Consider the following 24,503-nt stretch of genomic DNA (forward strand, 5'->3'; position numbering starts at 1 on the left):
TTGATCATGTCCTTTGCTGCACAGAAGCCTTTTAATTTGATGTAGTTCTACTTATTTTTGCTTTTGTTGCCTTTGCATTTGGCATCAAATTAAAAAAATTGTCAAGACCTCTGTCAAAAAGCTTATTGCTTATGTTTTTTTCTAGGAGCTTTATGGTTTTATTTTACTTTATTTTTTTTATTATGTTATGTTATTCACCATACATTACATCATTAGTTTTTGATGTAGTGTTCCATGATTCATTGTTTGCGTGTGTTTAACATCCATTCAGTACGTGCCCTCTTTAATACCCATCACCAGGCTAACCCATCCCCCCACCCCCCTCCCCTCTAGAACCCTCAGTTTGTTTCTCAGAGTCCATAGTCTCTCATGGTTCATCTCCCCCTCTGATTTTAGATCTTACATTCAAGTATTTAAACAATTTTTAGTTAATTTTTGTGTATGGTATTTGATAGTGGTCCAGTTTCATTCTTTTGCACATGGCTGTCTAATTTTCCCAACACCATTTGTTGAAGACATTGTCCTTTTACCATTGTATATTCTTGGCTCCTTTGTTATAAATTAATTGATCATAAGTGTGGGGGCTTACTTCTGGGTACTTTATTCTGTTTTATTGAGCTATGTGTCTGTGTTTATTCCAATACCATACTGTTTTGAGAATTATAACTCTGTAATATAGTTTGAAATCAAGGAGTATGATGTCTCTAGCTTTATTCTTTTTTGCCAAGATTGCTTTGGCTAGGTTTTTTTTTTTTTTTTTGGTGGTGATTCTATACCAATTTAGGATTGTTTGTTGTATTTCTATGAAAAATGCCATTGGAATTTTGATAGGGATTGCACTGAATCTGTATATTGCTTTGAGTAGTATGGGAATTTTAATAATATTGCTTGCTCTGCTCTTTCAAATGAATAAATTTAAACAAATTTTAAAAAATCTTTAAAAAATATTAACTCTTCCAACCTCTGAGCTTGGAATATCTGTCCACTTATTACGTCTTCTTCAATTTTACATTAGTGTCTTATGTTTAAAGTGTACAGGTCTTTTTTCTTGGTTAAATTTATTTTCAGGGGTGCCTGGCTGACTCCGTTGGTACAGCACGCAACTCTCAATCTCAGGGCTGTGAATTCAAGCCCCACACTGGGTGTGGAGCACTTGAAAAAAAATTATTTTCAGATATTTTATTTTATTTAAATATTTTATTTATTTATTGGAGAGAGAGAGAGAGTGAGAGCGAGCACACAAATGTGGGGGAGGAGAAGAGGGAGAGGGAGAAGGAGACTCCCATTGAGCAGAGAACCCCATGAGGGGCTCGATTCCAGGACCCTGAGCCAAAGGCAGATGCTTAACCAACCTAGCCACCCAGGTGCCCCTCAGATAATTTATTCTTTTTGATGCAATTGTAAATGGGTTTGTTTTATTAATTTTTGATAGTTCATTATTAGTGTATAGAAACATAGCAGATTTTTGTATATTGATTTTATCCTGCAACTTTGCTGAGTTTATTAGTTCTAATGTTTTTCAGTGTAGTTTTTAGGGTTTTCTCTATATACTTCCATGTCATCTGCAAATAGTGACAGTTTTATTTTTATTCCCAATTTGGATGCCTCTTATATGTTTATTTTTTTCTTGGCTACTTGTTCTGGTCCATCTTGCAGGATAGCAGATTGTGGGACTTCTTAGCCTTCATAACCACATAAGCCAATTCTTGTAATAAATCTCTTTATATATCTACATATATCCTAATGGTTGTTTTTCTCTGGAGAACCCTGAATAATACAGCAGGGAAGAGTAGGAAAGTGAGCCTGATGTGGAAATCACAGGAGAAGGGAGAGGAGGGTGTGTTGTGGAGGTCAGAGAATGCTGAAAGGTGGTACCAACACATGGCCAAAACTTCAAAAGAAGAGCAGCTCAGCAAGGGTGGAAGAATGGTCTGAAAGTGCCTCTGGAAAAAGGTACAGAAGAGCTCTGCTCATTTACCACAGAGTCCAAGGAGTCAGAAAAGATAAGGATTTTCCAAGATGGCTTGGAAAATGTGTGTGGTGTGGGGATAACCAGGTTCCAGTTCTTAATAACAGTTTTAACTGAAATTTAAGACAGGGTTCTTATGACCCAATGTTAGCAGTCAAAGAGACATGGTCCAGAGAAAAAAAAAGTAAATTTAAAGTATTTCATTTTTTTCATTAAAAAAATAAAACATTAAGGAAAGAAGTACATCCATAATGCATAAGGAGCATCTTAAAAATCCTCTCTTCCCATGTGGATGACAGCAAAATTTCCTCACACCCCTTACTTCCAACCGCCCCAAACTTGCTAAGGTGACAAGACAGCTGGATTGCATTAAGGGTAATTGACTGAGGGCCCCAGCTGTTCTGAAATTAATTGCTGAATTTGTACTGAGGCCACACCTCTCATGGGCTGCCCCCCACCAAACAGGGGCAGGAATATTTTGACTCTAGGACTCCTTGATAGCCTTGCTGAACTTGCCTTAAAAGTGCACAGTGGACTAAGGAGCTCCCAGTCACCTTTCTTCCTTCCCTCTCTCCTTGAATGGGGTTCAGACTTGCATTGCAATCTGATAGTTCTCCCAGCCTCTCCCAGCTGCTGCCCCATTTTCTCTCACAGGTTGTTCCCCTAATTGATTCCTTGCACATTTAATTCCTCTCTTGGCAGCTGCTACTCAGAAGATTCAGATCACACATTCTCCCAAATATGTGTGACCTCTTCCAAATTTACTCCTTCCTTCCATTTCACCCAGCTTTGCTGATGGTGATCGCTGACTGGGATAGAATGGCCAGATCGGGATGACTCCTGTCTCAAAATGGCGAAATAACTCAAGTACAGCAATCCAGCAAGGAGGACTAAAACAGCCTGGAGCATGCTAGGATTCCAGAAGGCAGTTACTGGGTAGTTAAACCCTCTTCATACCCCACCTCCACCCATCCTAGGCTGGGACTTGCACCCAAGGTAAAGAATAACAGTATAGATCTATAGGACCATATATACGATACCTGTGGTAGGGCACTAGAACAGTGAGGAGGAAGAATTGAGAGGAAGGGAAAGAAAGAGCAAGTAGAGAAAGAGAACTACTTGGAGGGAGCACTTAGGTTCAGTCTAACAGTTGTTTATGGATCTTTACTTTCTGGGCTTTCTGCTAAGCACTGTTTATTGAAAGTTAAATAAGAAAAACTTCCTTGCTTCCCTGAGGGACTGATACTTTCCCTAACCTAGGCAGGAGGATGGTGGAGATATCTGAGCAGAGCCTGGAAGGATGCACAGGTGTAGGAGAAAAACCTCCTGAACCATATGTAATTGCCTATCTGCTAGCTCAATTCAATTCCACAAATACATTCTGAAGGCTTCTATGTATTGGGCCCTGTTCCAGGTGCAGGGGCTACAGTGGTGAGCAAGCTGGCCACAGTCTCTGCCCTCTGGCTTTTGGGAATCTAGCTGAGAACAGAGCAAAACAATCTTACCACAGTATGAGATGTGCCACAGGAGAGGATCTGCAAAGCACTTTAGGACAAAGAAATCTCAAGGCCCCGAGCCCACATGAAGCCCCAATTTCTGAACATGGTAAAATTCTTCACATTCTAACTCCATTACTGCTTTGCAGTCTCATTTACCACCATTCCCCAAAAGTTGGGGATACAACTGTGTGTGAATCTGACTATGCCACTACTCCTGGCATGCAGTTACTTTTTCAGAGATACTCTCCTTGACGCATCCAGCTTGCCCAAATTCTCCCGTGCTACCAGGCCAGTCTTTTGTCCATCTCTCTAGGTTGATGAGGCGTTTTGTTTGTTTGTTTTTAAGATTTTATTTATTTATTTGACAGAGAGATAGAGAGCACAAGTAGGCAGGGCAGCAGGCAGAGGGAGAGGGAGAAGCAGGCTCTCTGCTGAGCAGGGAGCTCGATGCGGGGCCTGATCCCAGGACCCTCGGATCATGCCCTGAGCTGAAGGCAGCCGCTTAACGGACTGAGCCACCCAGGTGCCCCGGTTGATGAGGTTCATAAAGCAGGGACCCAAATGCAGGGCCAACAATATCTACTATGGAGTGAGGTGGGCTTTGTTCAGCCACATGACTTCAGGCTTTGGACCCTCAACTTCCCTGCATATCCAGGTGAACAACTCCTACTCAAGGAAATGTAATAAACACTGGTGATTAGTTCTTGGCACATAGTAGGTGCTCAAAAATATTTGCTGAATTTAATTGCATTAACATTAAAGTCCCAGGCCAGAATTTGGACTTTATGAAGGCTCTGGCTGTGAGCTGGAGCTTGGAGGGGTTAATGATCAATTTTAGCAGTTTTCTCTGTGGCTAAGAATGCAAAATATACACCTTGTTCTTTGCCTCGAAGACCTGCTTATTAGCTGGGGAAACAGATGGACAACCTCCCAAGAGTTCAGTTCAAAATTCCTAGAGCAGTGGTGCTCAAACTCTAGCAAGCATCAAAATCACCTAGAAGTCATCTGGTGAAACAGACTGCTGGCTACACCCCCAGAATTTAATTCAGTAGGTCTTGGGTGCAGTATGAGAATTTGAAAGTCTGCATTTCCCACTTGCTCTCAAGTGATAGTGAAACTGCTGGGCCCACACTTTGAGAACTACCCACTAGAGGCTAGGAGCCCTGTGCTCAACACGCAGCACATAGCGGGTCTCCGAATCCTGGCTCCACCACATCTTTAGTCTTGGCTCTTGATCTAATCCTCTACCTCTCTGTACTTCATTTGCCACATCTGTGAAATCAGGATAAGGGATTGCAAGCGAGTGCTTGAAGCCACACCTGGCACAGTGTTTAACAAATGTTAGCTTCTCTTATCTATTCATTTTCTGGGGGTGGTGGGACGACCAAACTAGAGGTCTAGGTGGCCAGAGAAGAGCAAGAACTAAGTCTCTCTTCCGTGCAGCAAGGAAGGCACAAGAGCTGAGGACCAGTACTATCCTTCTCAGAGTAACGCCCTACTGGGGTCTGGGGTCTTGAAATCTCTGGCCCTTCCAAAAGCGCGCGGAGGTCCAACCCACAGGTTCCTTACGTCCCACAGATGCTGCGCAGGCGCAGAACCCGATGTGCCCTCGCTTGACGCATATGCGCGCTCAGGCGCACTGGTTGGGGGCTGGCCGGCAGAGCAAAAATGGCGGCGGCAATGCGCGCGGTGGCGGCTGGAGCAAGACTCAGCGTTGTGGTGAGCGGTCTCCGCTCCGCGGCCCGCAACCTGTGTAGCCAGCCCGTCTCCGTTAACGAACGCATCGAGAACAAGCGCCGCGCCGCCTTGGCGGGAGGAGGCCAGCGCCGCGTGGATGCGCAGCATAAGCGCGTAAGTCCTGCGGAGGTCCGGCCATCCCCACGGCGTTCGGGGCACCTCCTCGGCGTTCGCGACCTATCACAGCGTGCCCAGCTCGCGACGCCCCAGTCCTTTCAGCCAATCAGCGCCATGCCGGGGAGCGGCGGGGGGGCGGGGGCGAGAAGGTTCGCCTTGAGTACCTGTTGCCTTGCACCAAGAGGCGGGGAAAACGACGATAAGCACCCTTGTACTTTACTACTCTCCCCTTTGCTTCTGGATTTTTAGAGGGAGTTGGCCGGGTCCCAGATGACTCACCGCTTAACAGCTATAAACTTTTGGACTAGTTACTTAATCACTGGGAGTCAGTTTACTTTAAGAAGAAGATAGTAGTACTTCTCCCCTCACAATCTTATCGGTAGAGCTACGGAAGCGATGATAGGCACTTAATTAGGAAAAAAAAATGTTTATTCTTCTCCTGCCCCGTGAAACCGTGGTAAGTTCTTGCTCCATTATGGAAGCAGGAAAGTCGAAGGATATGGCAGGGGAAGTAACGTGGGCAAATTCTCACATTAATCTGGGGCGGGGGGTGCACGGGGAACTTGTGGAACTTCTGACCCCACAATGCTGGCTGAACGCCTTTAGGATCTTAGCGTGCATCGACATGCTGGGTAGGAAAGGTACGTGTCAGAGGCAGGGAGGTTTTTGAGGCGAGACAACTGGCCTTCAGAGGTAAGCTGGGTGGACCATTTAGCAGCAGGAAACACTGAGGCTCAGATCAATGACCTGGGACTTGAAACTAGACTCACGCAGTGCATCACTGACACGTGTGTGAATCTGGACTGATGTGCTGGATGAGTTAAATAACCAATCTGGAAGATGCAGAAGTGAAATTCTTAGAGGTGAAGGGCATCGAGGCACAACTGTCAAGTGGGGTGCTGAGGGGTGGAACGCTGGGATCTTCAGTGAGATTTGAACTAGCTCTTTATTGAAGTCTAAATTGAGTGTTGATTTATTTATTTTTATTTTTTTTTAAAGATTTTATTTATTTGACAGAAAAAGAGTGAGAGAACACAAGCAGGGGGAACGGCAGGCAGAGGGAGAGGGAGAAGCAGACTCCCCGCTGAGCAGAGAACCCAGTGCTGGGCTCCATCCCAGGACTCCAGGATCATGACCTGAGCTGAAGGCAGCTGCTTAACCAACTGAGCCACCCAGACACCCCTTGAGTGTTGATTTAGATGTTATAAATTCTGATTTGACAGGAACATGAAGGTGACCATTCCTTTTTGATAAGTTACCATTCCTTTTTGACAAGTTACTTAATCCCTAGAAGTCAGTTTATTCTAAAGGGAAGATAGTAATTTTTGACCCTTGGGAGTGAGATGTAAATTTGGTGGTTGAGTGTGGGGCCGCCTGGGTGGTGCAGTCCTTAAGCCTCGGACTCTTGGTTTTGGCTCAGGTTGTGATCTGCAGTGGTGGAATCAAGCCCCAAGTCAGGCTCCAGACTCAGCAGCGAGTCTGCTTGGGGCTCTCGCTCCCTCTCCCTCTGCCCCTCCCCCCCCATCCTGTGTGTGCTCTCTCTCTCAAATAAACAAATCTTAAAACAAATTTTGGTTGAGTATGTGGTGCCAGGAGTGCTTTCCCTGCCTCCCCTGGGGTGGCTCTGTCTGGGTTGAAGGAACCTTTACATCATCCTTTGGAAAGGCCTCTCAGTGCTCCTGTGTACTCTTAAGTGTTGGGGCCCATTGCTGAATTCCTCCCTGGAACATCACCCCACTTCTTCCTGGGTAGACCCAGCAGGTTTAGATGCAGGCTCAAGAAGCACTTTTTCTTTTGCCAGAGCTGACTTAGTCAGGAGGCTGACTTGATTTAAATCCCTCACTCCACCCCCTTTGAAACAATTTTTTGGACTCCTTCCATAGGACAGAGTCCCAGAAATGGAATTACTGGGTCAAAGATAGGAATCTTTTTAACACTCTAATATATGTTGCCAAATTGCTTTCTGGAAAACTTAATTCTACTTTACATAACAGTGTAAACGATTGCCTGTTTGTTTTAAAAAGACCTCACTGGCTTTGGCTACTTTCTTATGGGGGAAAAAAAAAAGCCAGTTTGAGGTGTTTTTTTTTTCCCCAGGGCGGAGGGAGGTTGGAAGACAGTGGGCCTGGGTGTTTGATTTGGTCTAAGGGCTTGAGAGTCCAAGCATCAGAGGCTCTTGATAAGTTGAAGGTTCCAACCTCACCCCTTCCAAGAAGCAATTTTTTTTTTTTTTACTCCTCTCAAGTGAGCTCTTTACTGCTCCCTGTCCCACTTCTTTTCTTCTTAGTCACTACCTGCTGTGGGGTTGTCTTGGTATCATAGTGTCACTGTTAGGTGTGGGGTCCCTAAGCAAAGCCCCTAATGTAGGATGGTAGGAGAAGCCCATGGAGGAGGCAGGAGAAAGAACCAGGAAGTGGTCCTGGAAGTGTCCTTCTGGTAGGACCCTAGTGAGGTGAGTTTGTGTGAGGTTCCCTAGAAGAAGCTTGTGAATCTGGAGATGTGGCCTCAGACTCTTCACTAAACCTACTTTAGTTTTCCACCTCCTACTTTTCCATTCTCCTTTTTATTGCTCATTAAGTCTCCAGTAAATGTGGAACTAGTTATCTTGTCCCACAGTCAGGCTCTCCTTACCCCCACTTCTCTTCACCTTCTCCTCCTCCCATTTCCTTATTTGCCTTCCCTGGTTGGTGGCTCCTGGAGCACCCTGTCTGCCCTGATTTCCTTACTGGCTGAAATCTACTGATAATACCTGTGTTTTGGGCAGGTTGATGGAATAGAGGCTTTCATGAGGGGTGAAGGGGCAAATGCTGTCTTGCCTTCTTATGAACGCTCCTTGCTTACTTTGCCTATGATGACCTCACTGAATGTTTTTTGTTGCATTTTAGGGAAAGCTAACCACCAGAGAGCGGATCAGTCTTTTGCTGGACCCTGGCAGTTTTGTTGAGAGTGACATGTTTGTGGAACACAGATGTGCAGATTTTGGAATGGCTGCTGAGAAGAATAAGGTATCTTTTCACATGGTGATATGAGCCTCTAAGTTGCACTTTCCAGCTGTGGCCCTCCTGGCCTACCCACTAGACTAATGAAGGCCTTTTGGAACTCAAGGTATACATTTAATAGTTTTCAGGTTTGGGGCCTGAAGTTGCAGGAGTGCCTTGGGAGAAGTATTACTGGGCCTCCAGCTTCTCCTACTTACCTTTGTCTGCAGATGAAGGAATGTGAGTGGGACTGCTCATATCTTTTGCAGTGTGACTCTGGCCCGGTTTCCAGGGCTCTGGTTGTGGGTTCGGAGTTCTCACAAATACACATTGACGAACTTGGAAGGGAAGATGAGAATGTCTTTTAGTTGTGTTCTGGTTTGTCTAGGCACCAGAGACCCCCTAAAGCAGGACCACTTGCCTGTTTTGACACTTTATGGAGTTTTTGAGGTCAGAGTTACCAATACTTCTTTTTTAATTGGATGTTCTCCTCGGGTATGCAGAATTCTTTGGACTCACTTTTGCTCAGTTTTCCTCAGGTCTGCATATATGCTGTTAGTGACCAAAGATTTGTGAACTTGGCACCAAATCAGCTGGCCCCATTTCAGTCCTTATGGGCCACACAGTATTCCAGGATTTCAAGCAAAATGATGGGTTTGCCTTAAGGTTTGGGGGTGGGGTGTGTGGCTTTGTAGAGTTGCCATGTGTCATTCTATGCCCTTCTCCTTCCTGTGGCATTTGGTAGTGGCAGCTCTAGGGAGTCTTGATTATTTTGCTTTTAGGAAGGAAGATGAAATCTAACTATAGTGCCCTTCACTTCTGTTGATGAAGCAGTAGCCTAGTGCTTGCTGTTGCAGAGCTGAGCAGGGGAAGGGGAGATTCCATCATGTTCCTGATTCATACTGAATTTTAAGAAATTTAGGGTGGGCAGTTGTTCTGGGTTTTTTTGGTCTTTCATTGCCAAATTCATTAAAAGACGTATTTGGGTTTTTTAACTTACATTTTTCTATTTTTCTGGTAGTTTCCTGGAGACAGTGTGGTCACTGGACGGGGCCGAATCAATGGAAGATTGGTTTATGTCTTCAGTCAGGTATTTAATAACTCCAATAGGCTGAGCTTTCCTGGAGGGAAGAACCAGGAGCAAAAGACATGAGAAGAAAGCAGTTTTGGGGAATGAAAACTTGTTTGTAGTGGGGGCAGATGAGGGGCATATGTCCAGAGTTTTATACTATAGTATGTGTTTTTTCTTAGGGAGAAAGAATCCTTAGCCTTGAGGGATGATTGCAGGGCAGTAATCATGTAAAAACTCCCAGGAACCAGGAGTTTATTCCGAGTGAGATTCCTCTTGGCAGGTTGGATGTGTGCCTGGAGGACAGCCATGTTCTAGGCAATGTGTGGACTGAGAGAGTGCTGTGAATGCAGCCTGGGTGGAAGGGACTAGACTCTAGGAACCGTAGGTTTTGGGCTTTAATGAAAGTGTTAGAACAAGTTTTGTTAGGCTGCATAAAAACAGATAGTTTCTTCACACTGAGACTATAGGAGAATATAGTATAGGAGGCAGAATAATGGCCCCCCCAAATGTCCAACTCCTAATTCCTGATATTTATGAATATGTTAACTTACATGGCAAAGGGGAATTAAGCTGCAGATGGATTAGTGTTGCTAATTAGCTAACCTTAAAATAAAGAAGGCTGGGTTACCCAGGTGGGCACAATATAATCACAAGGGTCCTTAAAAGGAGAGGCAGAAGTAGAGTTCCAAACGATGTGTTGTGAGAGGGGCCTGCCATTGCTGCCTAAGAAGATGGAGGAAGGAGGTCATGAATGAAGGAATGCAGATAATCTCCAGAACCTGGAAAGGCAGGAAAAAAGATTCTCCCTTGGATCCTCCAGAAAGGTGCCTAACCATGCTAACCTTGAGTGTAGCTCAGTGAGGCCCATGTAGGACTTCTGAATTATAGAACTGTGAGAGAATAAATTGCATTTGTGGTAATTGTTAGAGCAGGTAATAGTAAACTAACACTACACTATTTGGGGTTTGATTCCCCCCCCCCAGGTAGAAATATGCATATAATTCTAAATGTGTAGTTCCTTTTATAGATCTAAAGTTATAAAGTATGGGTCTAATATTAAAATAACTATGCCTAATTTAAAATGTATTGTACTTAAACAATACTCATTTACTTAAATGAATTACCTTTGAAATGTTTTAAAACTGTGTTATAAGTGGGTCTATCAAATGCTTAACTGGAAGAAATGATCTCTCCTTTTTGTAATTTATGAGAGCTAGGCAAAAGCTTGAACTGAAGCATTAATAAGATAGCTAGAACAAAGAAAGTTACTGTGCTTTCTGGGCTCAACCTTCTAACTACTGAGCAGATACAAAAATTCACTGAATTGATACTTTTTATCATCTTTTATCCCCATGGGGTAGGGTTGGATAGGGATGGGGGGAAGGGAAAGGGAAAAAACTGAGCCAGAGTTTCTGCCCCAAAGACGCTAATCATTTTGTAGATAGAATGGGGCAGGACAGGAGTGTCTTCCGTACAGATAGGGTGAGAGAGGTTCTGGCCAAATGCTGTGGGCTCGGGACAAGGGATGATCACATTCAGGCTTGAGGAATGTTTTAGGGAAAATCGGGCATTTGAAATGGACCTTGAAGGATACTGAGGGTGGGGAGTGATGAGCCAGCTTTTTTGTAGTGATCCCCAAAATGTTAATATCTGCAGTTGCTTTTTCTGGGGGAACGTCTGCTTTTCCAGAGAAGCAGCCTCGGTCTCTTGCCTGATAATTGGCCATAGGTATGTTCTAGGGGAGAGAAGTAGGGGGAAAGGAGGGGCCAGTGCTGGCTCATTATTTAGTGTACAGGTTCCTAATCTCGTCTGTTTTTAGCCTCACTTTTGCTTTGTTTTGCTGCTGGTGATTGAATCCAGAGCCCCTCTGATGAAGTTGCTTTAGAGAATAAACCTTTCCCCTTCTCCAGGTGAAGGAGGGGTCCTGTGGGTCCAGCTGCTCCCAACAGAGACTTTGTATCAGTCTGTTTTTCACCCCTCCTCACCCCCTACTTTCCATGGTTCCTGCCTTGTCCCCTCCTTGTGGTTACTCTCCCTGCAGTATATAGGCTTCCATTTGTTCTAAGTTAGGTATTCTTCTTGTGCTTTCATTTCCCCTCCAGTTTGTTCAGTCTCTCCTCTGCCAGTGTTTCCTCTTCCTTTTTTGTCCTCTTGGGCTGAATCTCTTTAATTCCCCGCTGTCTTTTTGAGATGGTCTTGGGAAGGAGGTCCTTCCTACAAGAAGCCCTTTACATCAGAAGGTAATGAAACTCCATAAGCCAGAGGAAGCAGTGAGGGCTCTGATTGACTTTTTTCACCTCCCTTGTCAAAATGACAGATACTTTCTAGTACTAGAAATGCCTGACTGTTTGATATCTGTAGAATCTGATTTTTTAGGTTAATTCTGCATGAAAAGTTTTCCTTTCCTTAGAGCTATGACTCATTTTTGTAGAGCAAAGACTAAGTCTTTTGCTCTTGACAATACATAAACTCCCTTTAAGATACAAATTATTTCACAGAATAGTGAATAAAAGAAGACTATTCCTAATTTTTTGAACTTCTAAAAATCCTTCAAAAACTTTTGGCTATGAGTTTTTCATTTCCTCCACCTCCTCCTGGCTCTTTGTCCCTGGCTAATCACTATATTTGTTGATTTAATTGTTTTCTTTTTAGGATTTTACAGTTTTTGGAGGTAGTCTGTCCGGGGCACATGCCCAAAAGATCTGCAAAGTGAGTATTTAATATTGAAAACCCAGTATTTTCATCAGTCACGCGGTACATGTTGAGTATTGGGGTGCAGGACTGTATGTGGGGTGGGTGCTGACCCAAAGGTCCCTTCAGTCCAAGGCAGGAGTTTGTAACATTTTTTTGTATCATGGATCCCTTTGGCAGGCTGGTAATGATTTATATGCATAAAATATGTAGGATTACAAAGATTAAAAATATTTTAAAAAATCACATTTGTAATATATGTGCTTTCTAATTTGTCAAATAACAAGATTTAGTTGTGGATCCAATACTATAATTTCACAGTAGGTGTGAGTAAAAATGCTATTTCAAGATATCTGCAACAACTTGAATGTGATATAAAAATATCCGTGGCTTCTATTAATGACAAAGTTACACGTATTTCTAATGTGTGTGTTTGTTTTTTTTTTTGCCTGTGTTCATTATTAAAGGAAAGGCTAAATATCAGCTAAAGTTAATAAAGATAAAGATGTAAGTTTTTTCCCATCCAAGGCATGGATGAAATCTATTTATCGACTGCTTGGGGTTCTGAAGACTCCAGGTAAAGAGCCCATGGTCCAGGTGAAGAGTCCCAAGTACTAAAAGATAAAGAACAGTGCAAGGATTGATTACATGATGGTATTTTAAAAACACTGCTAGTGATGAGATGCTCTGGAGATGAATAAAAGTATAGATCATATTTGGAGAACTTTGGAATTAAAGGTAGGGTTGACTGTTAGTAGCTGGGGAGAGCTTCCCTGTAAAATGGAAAACCTGTATTCTAGACACGGTTTTGTCATGTATTTCTGAAACCTTGGACCAATCACTTAACTTTTAAACCTTCCTAATTTTTCTTTTTACTGCCTCTGTTATCATGGTTAAATGGATAATATGGAAGTGAAAGGGCTTTGTGAACTGACAAGAGCTATTAGGAATGTTACTTATTAGGCTCTCAAGCCACTGACCCATGAGGAAAATATGGCTCATTACAAGTAAAAGCAGGCTTGGGCCTGGCCTCTGGTTAACAGATGGGTCTACAAGTACTTTCACGAAAATACTACTTTGCTATTATGTACTGTCAGTTCTTTCAAAAGAGTAATGGGATCGGGGAGGGGGTGGTGGTGGCGGCTGCGGCGGGGGCGCCTGGCTGGCTCAGTCAGTAGAGCATGTGATTCTTGATCTCAGGGCCATGAGTTCAAGCCCTATGTTGGGCATGGAGCCTACTTTAAAAAAAAAAATGGGAACAAAACTGGCTACTGGAAAAATATTACAGCTAGACCTGTGGCTCTAGAAATGGTTGTCATGAGCAGTCTTCCCACCTGCTACTGGGAAGTGCTTTGGCTCTTGGATGCCTGAGGGGCTTTAATCTGCCCTTAAAATTTTGGTTCTCTATCTTCCATGAAGGTACCCAGTCATCCTGGGGAATGAAGCTGGTGTAAATGACTCCTGTTTTGAAAAGTGAACTTAGAACATTTTTCCAGAAAACACCATGGTGCTTTATAAATTCTGATTTTGGTAACAGGATCAGTTGTTTCATAAAAGGTTTCTTTGCTGTCTCAGATCATGGACCAGGCCATGACAGTGGGGGCTCCAGTGATTGGACTGAATGACTCCGGGGGAGCACGGATCCAAGAGGGAGTAGAGTCTTTGGCTGGCTATGCAGACATCTTTCTGGTGAGAAACCTGTTAATAGAATACAGAGAGTAAAATAGTACAAGGCTTAGTTTTCTAAGCTATGTCTTGGTCAGAGCTTCCCTATCCCTACTGTTCTCTGCTGTATGTCTGTTCTGTGGCTTCTTCCTGTGTCACATGGAAGGCATGGAAGGTGGATGAAAAGCAAGAAGAGTAGGTGGAGAGGCTTTTCTTTTTTTTTTCTCACAGAGGGCCACTCCTAGGGGAAAATTAAAGATCACTTATTAGGGAAATACACCTGATTATTTTTTTCAAAAGCAAAGGACATGGAATATAAAAGGTTAAAATGAATTGATTGGCTAGAAATAGGAATTTAAAAAAATGCAGTGCTTCTTATTTTGGTTAAAACACAAGGTCATTATATGAAGTTCAAGTTGTAGTACAAAGAAGAAAAATTAGCCAAATCCCACCATTCAGAAACTTTCCATGAATATCATTTCAGATATCTTTCTGCTTACTTACTAAAATTACAGAGAAAGAAATGAAAAACACAAAAATAAATTAAATGTGTCATTTGAAGTAGGAAGTATATTCTAAGAAAGTAAGGGAGATTGGGGTGAGGGAGAGAGATACTGCCAGATGGAAACTTGAGAAAAGAGACAGATCTACATTTCTAGAGAGGGGAGGAAAAAGGGAGAAGGCAGGAAAGAAACAGGCAGACATTGTTTCTAATCAGGCCAGCTGTTGTTGTCATCCCCTGGGGTGCAGGCTTATGAGTGTTCTGTCCCTGTCTGCTGCCCTTTACGATCCATCAGAACAATGTGTATTTATTTGTGTAAGATGCTCTGCTAGTTGTGGGAGTACTTACGTTCATTGAGAAGCCACTTTGTAGATCTTAAACCTACTTTTTAATCTTTAACCTTGAGCTCCAGGAATAACCTACTGGGGTGAATTAGCTCTTTGGATGGCGTGGTCAGACGATTTAGGCCTGGAAGTTCTCCTTTAGCCCTTAGCCTGGAAGTCATGCCTGTATTGGAAATGAAGGAAAGGAAGCAGGGCCCTAAGAGAAGTGGCAGTAAATCACCACATTTTAGAGCTTGTCAGGGTTTTAGAATATCTCCTACTCTAACCTGTCTTTAGGAATACAGGCTGCAGGAGTTGGGTTTTATTTTGTTTTCAGGAGGTAAGCTTTAGTGACTTTAATAAATTATTTACTGGGGTGCTTGGGTGGCTCGGTCAGTTAAGTGTCCGACTCTTGATCTCAGTTCAGGTCTTGATCTCAGGGTCATGAGTTCAAGCCTTGTGTTGGGCTGGAGCCTACTTAAAAAAAAAAATTATTAATGCTGCTTGTTACTTCTACACCTCCAGCCACTTCCTTCTGCCTGTATTGTTATTAAAAAAATTTTTTTTTTGTAACTTTATTTTGATAGAATTTCAAACTTCATATAAAAATTGCAAAAATAGTACAGGGAACTCCCATATGTCCTTTACCCAGATTCGTCACTTGTTTACATTTTGCCCATTTGCTCTATCATTTCTCTCCATATGTATATATTTGCAGGTTATATTTATCTGAAACACTTGAGAATAAATTAGATATTGTTCCTTCTATAGCTCTTAAATCCTTCATTGTGTGTTTCCTAAGAACAAGGACATTCTGTAATAAAGTGAGAACAATAATAGAAATCAAGAAATTTAACATTGATTCATCGATATTATTCTTATCTATGGTACTTACTCAGATTTCATCAAACTATCCTAAATAAAGCCCTCTATAGCTATTCCCTTACTCCCCTATGCCCCATCCAATTCAGGATTAAGTACTGTCTGTAATTGTTTTATCCCCTTAATTTCCTTTAATTTGGAGCAGTTTCTCAGTTTTTCTTTGTCCTCCATGACCTTGACATTTTTGGGAACAGCTTTATAAGAGGTATGATTTACAAACCATAAAATCCATCCATTGTAAGCATGTAATTCAATGACTTTTTAAAAAATTCCAATAAAATTAACAACAGTGTTAGTTTTAGGTATACAATATAGTGATTTAATAATTCTATAAGTTATTCAGTGCTTCTCATGGTAAGTGAACTCTTAATCCTCTTCACCTATTTCACCCATCTCCGCTCTCACCTTTCCTCTGGTAACCATCAGTTCTATATATTTAAGAGTCTGTTTTTTTGTCTCTTTTTTCTTTGTTCGTTTTGTTTCTTAAGCTCCACATATGAGTGAAATCATATGGTATTTGTCTTTTATTTCACTTAGCATTATACTTTAGCTCCATCCATATTGTTGCAAATGGCAAGATTTTATTCTTTTTTATGGCTAAGTAATATTCCAGCGTGTGTGTGTGTGTGTGTGTGTGTGTGTGTGATTGATATGTTTATGTATATACATATATATCACATCTTCTTTATCCGTTCATCTATTGATGGACACTTGGATTGCTTCCATATCTTGGCTATTGTAAATAGTGCTGTAATAAACATATGGGTGCATATATCCCTTGGATTTAGTGTTTTTGTATTCTTTGGGTAAATACCCACTAGTGTGATAATTGGATCGTAAGGTAGTTCTATTTTTAATCTTTTTGAGGAACCTCCATACTGTCTGCAGTGGCTGCACAAGTTTGTCTTCCCACCAGTGATGCACAGGGGTTCTTTTTTTCTCCACATCCTTGCCAACACTTGTTGTGTTTTTGATTTTTTTTTTAAGATTTGAGAGAGAGCGAGCATGTGTGCACATGCATAAGCAGGAGGGGCAGAGGGAAAGGGAGAGAGAATCCCAAGCAGACTCCCTGCTGAGTGAGGAGCCCGATGTGGGGCTCAGCCTCATAACTGGAAATCATGACCTAAGCTGAAATCGAGTCGGATGCCCAACTGACTGCGCCACCCAGGTGCCCCTGTTGTGTTTTTGATTTTCACTACTAGACAGGTGTAAGGTGATACCTCATTGTGGTTTTGATTTGCATTTCCCTGCTGAATGATATTGAGCATCTTTTCATGTGTCTATTGGCCATCTGGATGTCTTCTTTGGAGAAATGTCTGTTCATGTCTTCTGCCCAGTTTTTTGTTTTTTTTTTAAAGATTTTATTTATTTATTTGACAGAGAGAGAGACCATGAGAGAGGGAACACAAGCAGGGGGAGTGGGAGAGGGAGAAGCAGGCTTCCTGCTGAGCAGAGAGCCTGATGCGGGGCTTGATCCGAGGACCCTGGGATCATGACCTGAGCTGAAGGCAGATGCTTAACAACTGAGCCACCCAGGCACCCCTTCTGTCCAGTTTTTAATTGGATTATTTTTTAGAATGTTGAGTTCTATCAGTTCTTTATATATTTTAGATACTAACTCTTTATCAGATATGTGATTTGCAAATATCTTCTCCCATTTCGTTGGTCATCTTTTGGTTTTGTCAACTGTTTCCTTTTCTGTGCAAAAGCTTTTTATCTTGATGAAGTCCCAGTAGTTCATTTTGCCTTTGTTGCCCTTGCTTTTGAAGATGTGTCTGGCAGGAAGTTGCTATGGCCAAGGTCAAAGAGGTTGCTGTCTGTGTTCTCCTTAAGGATTTTGATGGATTCCTGTCTCACATTTAGGTCTTTCATCCATTTTGAGTCTGTTTTTGTGTATGGTGTAAGGAAATAGTCCAGTTTCATTCTTCTGCACATGACTGTCCAATTTTTCCAACACCATTTGTTGAAGAGACTGTCTTTTTTCCATTGGATGTTCTTTCCTACTTTGTTGAAGATTAGTTGACCATAGAGTTGAGGGTCTTCTTCCTCTTCTTCTGAGAGTACTATAATGTGTATGTTGGTACATGTCTGCTTCCTTACAGGTTCCTCAGGGTGTTCATTTTTCTTTATTGTTTTCTTAGCTGTTCCTTAGACTGAATAGTTCAGTTGTCTTCAAGTTCTCTGAATTTTTCTTTTGCTTGAAATCTGTTGAACCCCTCTAGTAAGCTTTTCATTTCAGTTATTGTCCTTTTCAACTCCAGAATTTCTACTTCGTTTCTTTCTATTTCTATTTATTGGCATACTCATTTTGTTCATTGTTTTTCTGATTTCCTTTTTTCCCCCCCTCATGATTTCCTTTAGCTCATTGACTATATTTAAGACTATTGCTGGGGCACCTGGGTGGCTCAGTCAGTTGAGTGTCTGACTCTTGCTTTCGGCTCAGGTCATGATCTCAGGGTCCTGAGATCAAGCCCTGTGTCAGGCTTCCTTCTCTCCCTCTGCCTCTCCTGCAGCTCGCACACACATGTGGGTACACTCTCTTTCTCTCTCTCTAAAATAAATGAATCTTAAAAAAAGACTGTTCCTATAATGTCTTTGACAGTTCCAGTGTCTGAGCTTCCTCAGTGATGGTTTCTGTCAAATTCTTTGATTCCGGGCACCTGGGTGGCTCAGTTGGTTAAGCGACTGCCTTCGGCTCAGGTCATGATCCTGGAGTCTCAGGATTGAGTCCCGCATCGGGCTCCCTGCTCGGCAGGGAGTCTGCTTCTCCCTCTGACCCTCCTCCCTCTCATGCTGTCTCTCATTCTCTCTCTCTCAAATAAATAAATAAAATCTTTAAAAAAAAATAAATAAAAAAAATTCTTTGATTCCTGTAAATGGTCTGTAGTAGTCTGTTTCCTTATGTGTTTAGTAAATTCTTGTTTTTGTTGAGTACTGGGAGTTATGTGTATTTCTGGTAATGTTGGAAATCTAAATCACTCATTGTCAGAGATTGTGGAGTTTTGCTTGTTGGGGGCTAAATCTATTCATTTGTGATTTTCTGAGCTGTTTCTGCAAAAATATGTTACATGTCGAGTGTGGTCACTGAAGTTTCTGGTAGTCAACCAGTGACCTGACAAAGATTTCGTTAAACGTCTGGCTCCTTGAAGAGAAACTATCTCTTTATTTTTATTTATTTATTTATTAAAACATGATGGGTCTAATTTTTATTTTTTATTTTTAAAGATTTTATCTATTTGTCAGAGAGCGAGAGAGTGCATAAGCAGGGAGAGCTGCAGGTGGAGGGAGAAGCAGGCTTCTCGCCGAGCAGGGAGCCCGATGCGGGGCTAGATCCCAGGCTCCTGGGGTCATGACCTGAGCCATTGGCAGATTCTTAACTGACTGAGCCACCCAGGCGTCCCAAGAAACTGTTTCTTTAAATCCCATCTCAGCTGTAGAGCTACTTGAACCTGTCAGGGTTAAAATAGTTACCAGCCTCTGTACTGGTCCTTTATTGATCAAAAGCCATGATCAGTAATCAGTACACATAACCCTGATTTTTGGAGGACAGGGTCCTTATTGCCTACTCTGACATCAGCTAGCCACACTAGAAACATGAGCTGCCAGTCCCCATGGCTGCCTGCTGCAGGGTTGCAGGGTGCCAGATGGTTCCACTAGACTCAGAGTTCTAAAATAGTTGCTTTAGACTGTTCCTGTGAACTTAATAGATGTTTAGTTTGAGGCATGGATTCTTAGAGCTTCTTGTTCCAGCATCTTCTATGATATCACTCAACTCTTTTATGTTAAACACATGTTTTTAGTGTAGTTTTCTAATTCCTCTTTTTTTTTTAAGATTTTATTTATTTGAGAGAGAATGAGAGATAGCATGAGAGGGGGGAGGGTCAGAGGGAGAAGCAGACTCCTTGCTGAGCAGGGAGCCCGATGCAGGACTCGATCCTGAGACTCCAGGATCATGACCTGAGCCAAAGACAGTCGCTTAACCAACTGAGCCACCCAGGCGCCCCTCCTCTCACTTTTCTAAAAAACTGTGTTTATTGAGTTATTTGGTAGTTGCTCTAAGGGTTACAATATGTATGTCAATTGATCACTGTCTACTCTAAAACTGACTTAATTCTGTTAAAATATAGGATCTTTGATCCCATATAGCTCCATTTTATTCCCCTTCCTTTGTTCTGTTATTGTTATATACCTTATAAGTCTAACAACAAAGTATTAAAATAATTGCTTTATACAATCTTAAGAGAGAACTATATACACTATTGTATATTTAATCACATATTTAACATTTTTAGTGATATTACTTCCTGTGGATTTTAATTAGTGTCTGGTGTTATTTTCTTTCACCGTGAAGGACATCCCGAGGTGTGGGTAATGATAGCAGCCTTAGTTAGGAATGTCACTGTTCTTATCTCAAGTTTAGCAGTTTTGTTTTGTTTTTTTTTAATTGATAAGCACTTCTCAATTTGTTAATATTTGGTCTGATTCCTAAGCCTCCAAATGTTTGTTTTTGACAATTTTGTCCAGTTTTATAGTTGTTTCTTTGGGGGGAGAGTTTCCTGAACTCTCTGCCATAGCTGGAAGTTCACCCACACACCTTGATATTTTTTGCACATACAGATAACTTTTTCAACTTTTTTTTTTGGCGAGGCTCAATCCCAGGACCCTGGGATCATGATGACCTGAGCCGAAGGCAGACGCTTAACGACTGAGCCACCCAGGCACCCCTCAGCATTTTTTATTATTGTAAAATACACATGAAATTTACCAATTTAACTATTTTTAAGTGTACATCTAGTGGTATTAAATGCACCCATAATGTGCAACCATAACCAGTATTCATCTGTGTAACTCTATTCATCTTGCAAAACTGGAACTCTAGGGGCACCTTGCCGGCTCAGTTGGAAGAGCATGCGACTGTTGATCTTGTGGTTGTGAGTTCAAGCTCCATATTGGGTGGAGATTACTAAAAAAAAAATAAATAAATAAACTTAGAAAAATATTTAAAAAAAGAAAAGAAAAAGAAACTGGAACTCTATACCCATTAAACAGTTTCTCCCTCTTAATCCCTCCTGGCAATCACCATTCTACTTTGTTCAGTGTGATTTTGACTAAGTACCTTATATAAGTGGAATCATACTGTATTTTTTAATTCAGTTAATTAACATACAATGTATTGTTAGTTTCAGAGGTATCATTCAGTGATTCATCAGTTGTATATAACACCCAGTACTCATTACATCATGTGCCCTTCTTCATGGCCATCACCCTGTTACCCTAGCCCCCCACCCACCTCCCCTCCAGCAGCCCTCAGTTTGTTTCCTATAGTTAAGAGTCACTTAAGGTTTGCCTTCCTCTCTGATTAAGTCTTGTTTTTTTTTTCCCCTCTCTTCCTCTATGCTCCTCTGTTTTGTTTCTTAAATTTCACATGAGTGAAATCATATGATAGTTATCTTTCTCTGATTGACTTATTTTCCCTTAGCATAATACCATCTAGTTTCATCCACGTGGTTGCAAATGTCAAGATTTCATTCTTTTTGATGGCTGAGTAGTATTCCAGTGTGTGTGTGTGTGTGCGCGCGCGCACGCACACACACACACATATACCACATCTTCTTTATCCATTCATCCGTTGATGGACATCTGGGCTCTTTCCGTAGTTTGGCTATTGTGGACATTGCTGCTGTAAACATTGGGGTGCAGGTGCCCCTTCAGATCACTACATTTGTATCTTTTTTTTTTTTTTTTTTTAAGATTTTATTTATTTGACAGAGACAGAGCAAGAGAGAGGGAACACAAGCAGGGGGAGTAGGAGAGGGAGAAGCAGGCTCCCCATGGAGCAGGGAGCCCAATGCGGGGCTCGATCCCAGGACCCTGGGATTATGACCTGAGCTGAAGGCAGATGCTTAACAACTGAGCCATCCAGGCGCCCCACTACATTTGTATCTTTGAGGTATATACCTAGTAGTGCGATTGTTGGGTCATAGGGTAGTTCTATTTTCAACTTTTTGAGGAACCTCCATACTGTTTTCCAGAGTGGCTATACCAGCTTTCATGGAATCATACTGTATTAATTTGTGTTTTTGTGAATGGCTTATTTCACTTCACTTAATGTCCTTAAGGTTTATCCATGTTGTAGCACGTGACAGGAAGCTTTTCCTTTTTAAAGCTGATATTCCACTGTATGTATACCACATTTTGCTTATTCATTCATCCATCGATGGGCACTTGGGTTGCTTCTGTGTTTCAGTTATTGTGAGTAATGTTGCTGTGAATATGGGTGTACAGATACCTCTTTGAGATCCTGGTTTCCATTCTTTTTGGTATATTGCCAGAAGTGGAATTTCTAGATCACATGATAATTTTTAAATTTTTGAGGAACCTCTGTGCTGTTTGCCACAGTGGCTGTACCAGTTTACATTCCCACCAATAATGTGCAAAAGTTGCAATTTCTCCACATCCTCGCCAATATTACTTATTTTCTGTTTGGTAGTAGCCATCCCAGTTGTTTGTGTTGTGGTACCTCGTTCTAGTTATGATTTGTATTTACCTAATGGTTAGTGATACTGGGCTGCAGGGGCAGGGGCTTGCAGGGGCTTGCAGCGGTTGGTTAAGGAGGTACAACAATGGCCACCTACCTCTCTAACTACATCTCTGTAACCAGAATCACCAGTGGGTGATCCCTCGTATTTGGAGGACGGAGTGCTTTTCGCCTACACTGGCTCCTGAAAGCCCTGTGTGGCTGCTCCAGCAATATATGTCCAGCTGCTTGCCTTGTGGCTAGGGGGCAGTGGATGAGTAGCTGCTAATGTGCTAAGAGCTAAAATGGACTGAAATTAGCCACAGTTTATTCTCCAGATTTTCCGCTGGGAGTTGGAAGCCTTCAACAGACTAGAGTTTCAAAAAGATTTTTTTTTTTTTTTAAGATTTTATTCATTTATTTGACAGAGAGACACAGCGAGAGAGGGAACATAAGCAGGGGAGCGGGGGTGAGAGAAGCAGGCTTCCTGCCAAACAGGGAGCCCGACGCAGGGCTCGATCCCAGGATCCTGGGATCATGACCTGAGCAGAAGGCAGACGCTTAACGACTGAGCTACCCAGGCGCCCAGGAGTTTCAAAAAGTTTTATCAGACAGATTATGTCAGTGCAGTTGTTGTCTAGGACAATCTGTTGAGGACAGATTCCCGGTGCTTCCCTCTCTGCCATCTTCCCAGAATCCTCTATAGATGGCTTTGGCTTTTTGTACTGTCCTCAGCTATGTCCTATGATTTATAGAAATTGGACTCAGAACCAAGAAATGGCTAAAAGTGGACATACTTCTCTTATGCTGATGGAACCCAGGGGAAGGAAAAAAGTTGGGGGTTGGGCAAGGAGTCATTGGACTTTTTCATCTTGCCTGGGTCCTCCAGACCCCATTTTCTTTTCCAGGAGGTGGCCTGAGGCTTGGCCCTTCACATACCTCTGTCCCCATTGGCTCCTGCTACCTCCCTTTCCCCATATGTCCTGCCTAGAGGTGGGCAGACATTGAGGACTCAGAGTAAAGTAGCACCCACCTCTTTGCCTTGCCTTGTAATTGCTGGGTACCCTCTGGTGGGTGTGAAGGGCTCTAAACAGAGGTCCTGGCTCCAGGATAAGTGTTGGCCCTGTATATTCCGCCTAAGATTGTCATTCATTTTTTCAGCCAGCTTTGTGCAGATAGGGGTGCTGGGCCTGAGTTGTGTTTGGAGCTGGGGTAAGAGTGAACGGAGTCTCTCTGAGCTTATGTCCTGTTGGAACTTTTGGGAAACTACTGCCAAGGAGTGGAAAGAGGGTATTTGCCACAGAAAGTAATAAGCCAACCATCCCACCTGTTATGGGGAGAAACTGTATATAATTTTGGGAGAACCTGTGCTGATTAGGTCTCTTGCCTCCAGCACAGAATTTCTGTGACTAAAAGCCAAATGTAGTTTTATTACTGCCTTTATCTTTCTGTAGGTAGTGCCTTGAACACCTCTGTAACCACATGCCTTGCCTTTCTCTTTTGGCAGAGGAACGTCCTGGCATCTGGAGTCATCCCTCAGATTTCTCTGATCATGGGCCCGTGTGCTGGTGGGGCTGTGTATTCCCCTGCTCTAACTGATTTCACGTTCATGGTAAAGGTAAGAAAGAAGGGCCTGTTTCTCCTGCCCTTTGAGAATTGTGTAGTAACTCACATGCAATAAAAATAGTTCCTGACCTAGATCTGGGTTATCTGCATTATCAGTGCTCTCAGCATAGTAATGATAAAAGTCTTAATGGAGAGAAGGTTTTGGCATGAAATTTGTAGCTTGTGGGACTTCTGTGGCAGAATGTGTACTTCATTGGTGGGTGATTTTACTTGTTTATTTGGATTGCAAATGATTCTTTTCTGTAATCTACTTTATTGGGAAGTTGTTTCTTATGTCCTGCCTTTATTTCTTCGGCTGTTTGCCGTTTCATTACATATTGTCTGTAATGGTAAATCTGATCTCTAACTTCATTTTGAGAGGTGCTTTATCTTTAGTACATAATTTTGGTAGAATGAGATTTCTAATTTTAAATGAGGCCTACTTGCATTTATACATGGGTAATTACTTTAACTTGATACCTTTTTAAAAAATTAGTCTTTTCCTCATAAAATATATTTAATAATAATGAGCAATAAACGCCAAGACAGATTTGGGGAGGGGGAGGTAAAGATAGTCCTCCAATATGAGGAGAATGCTGTAAATAGAGGGAATGTAAATAGGGAACACCTTTTTCTTGAGCGTAGTTTGGCAGTAGGAATTGAGAAATTTTGAAAAGTGCTTACTCTTTGATCCAGATACTCTGTTCTTAGTGACAGACTGAAAGCAACCTATATGTTCAACAGGGGTGGGCTTTAAAAATTCAGATGATCGGGGCGCCTGGGTGGCTCAGTTGGTTAAGCGACTGCCTTCAGCTCAGGTCATGATCCCAGGGTCCTGGGATCGAGTCCCGCATTGGGCTCCCTGCTCGGCAGGAAGCCTGCTTCTCCCTCTCCCACTCCCCCTGCTTGTGTTCCCTCTCTCGCTGTGTCTCTCTCTGTCAAATAA

The 24,503-nt window shown here is 42.3% G+C and overlaps 1 protein-coding gene across 3 annotated transcripts in view; it reads left to right on the forward strand.

The window, feature by feature from the left end:
* The first annotated feature begins 5,097 nt into the window (after positions 1-5,097).
* The window catches only part of PCCB (propionyl-CoA carboxylase subunit beta), a 97,440-nt gene continuing 78,034 nt past the window's right edge, over positions 5,098-24,503 (forward strand). The window contains exons 1-6 of one of the 3 annotated variants that reach the window (XM_034995286.1): positions 5,098-5,319; positions 8,208-8,327; positions 9,322-9,390; positions 12,025-12,081; positions 13,639-13,752; positions 23,460-23,570. In XM_034995286.1, the coding sequence (XP_034851177.1) occupies positions 5,137-5,319; positions 8,208-8,327; positions 9,322-9,390; positions 12,025-12,081; positions 13,639-13,752; positions 23,460-23,570 (654 nt within the window). In that variant the 5' untranslated portion in view covers positions 5,098-5,136. Of the gene's footprint in view, positions 5,320-5,635; positions 5,780-7,755; positions 7,775-8,207; positions 8,328-9,321; positions 9,391-12,024; positions 12,082-13,638; positions 13,753-23,459; positions 23,571-24,503 lie in introns of those variants that run through there. The other 2 variants (XM_034995295.1, XM_034995304.1) reach the window with 2 other exon arrangements.

The sequence above is a fragment of the Mirounga leonina genome, unplaced genomic scaffold (genome assembly GCF_011800145.1).
Source record: "Mirounga leonina isolate KUSES-001 unplaced genomic scaffold, KU_Mleo_1.0 Mir_115, whole genome shotgun sequence".
Classification (NCBI taxonomy): Eukaryota; Metazoa; Chordata; class Mammalia; order Carnivora; family Phocidae; genus Mirounga; species Mirounga leonina.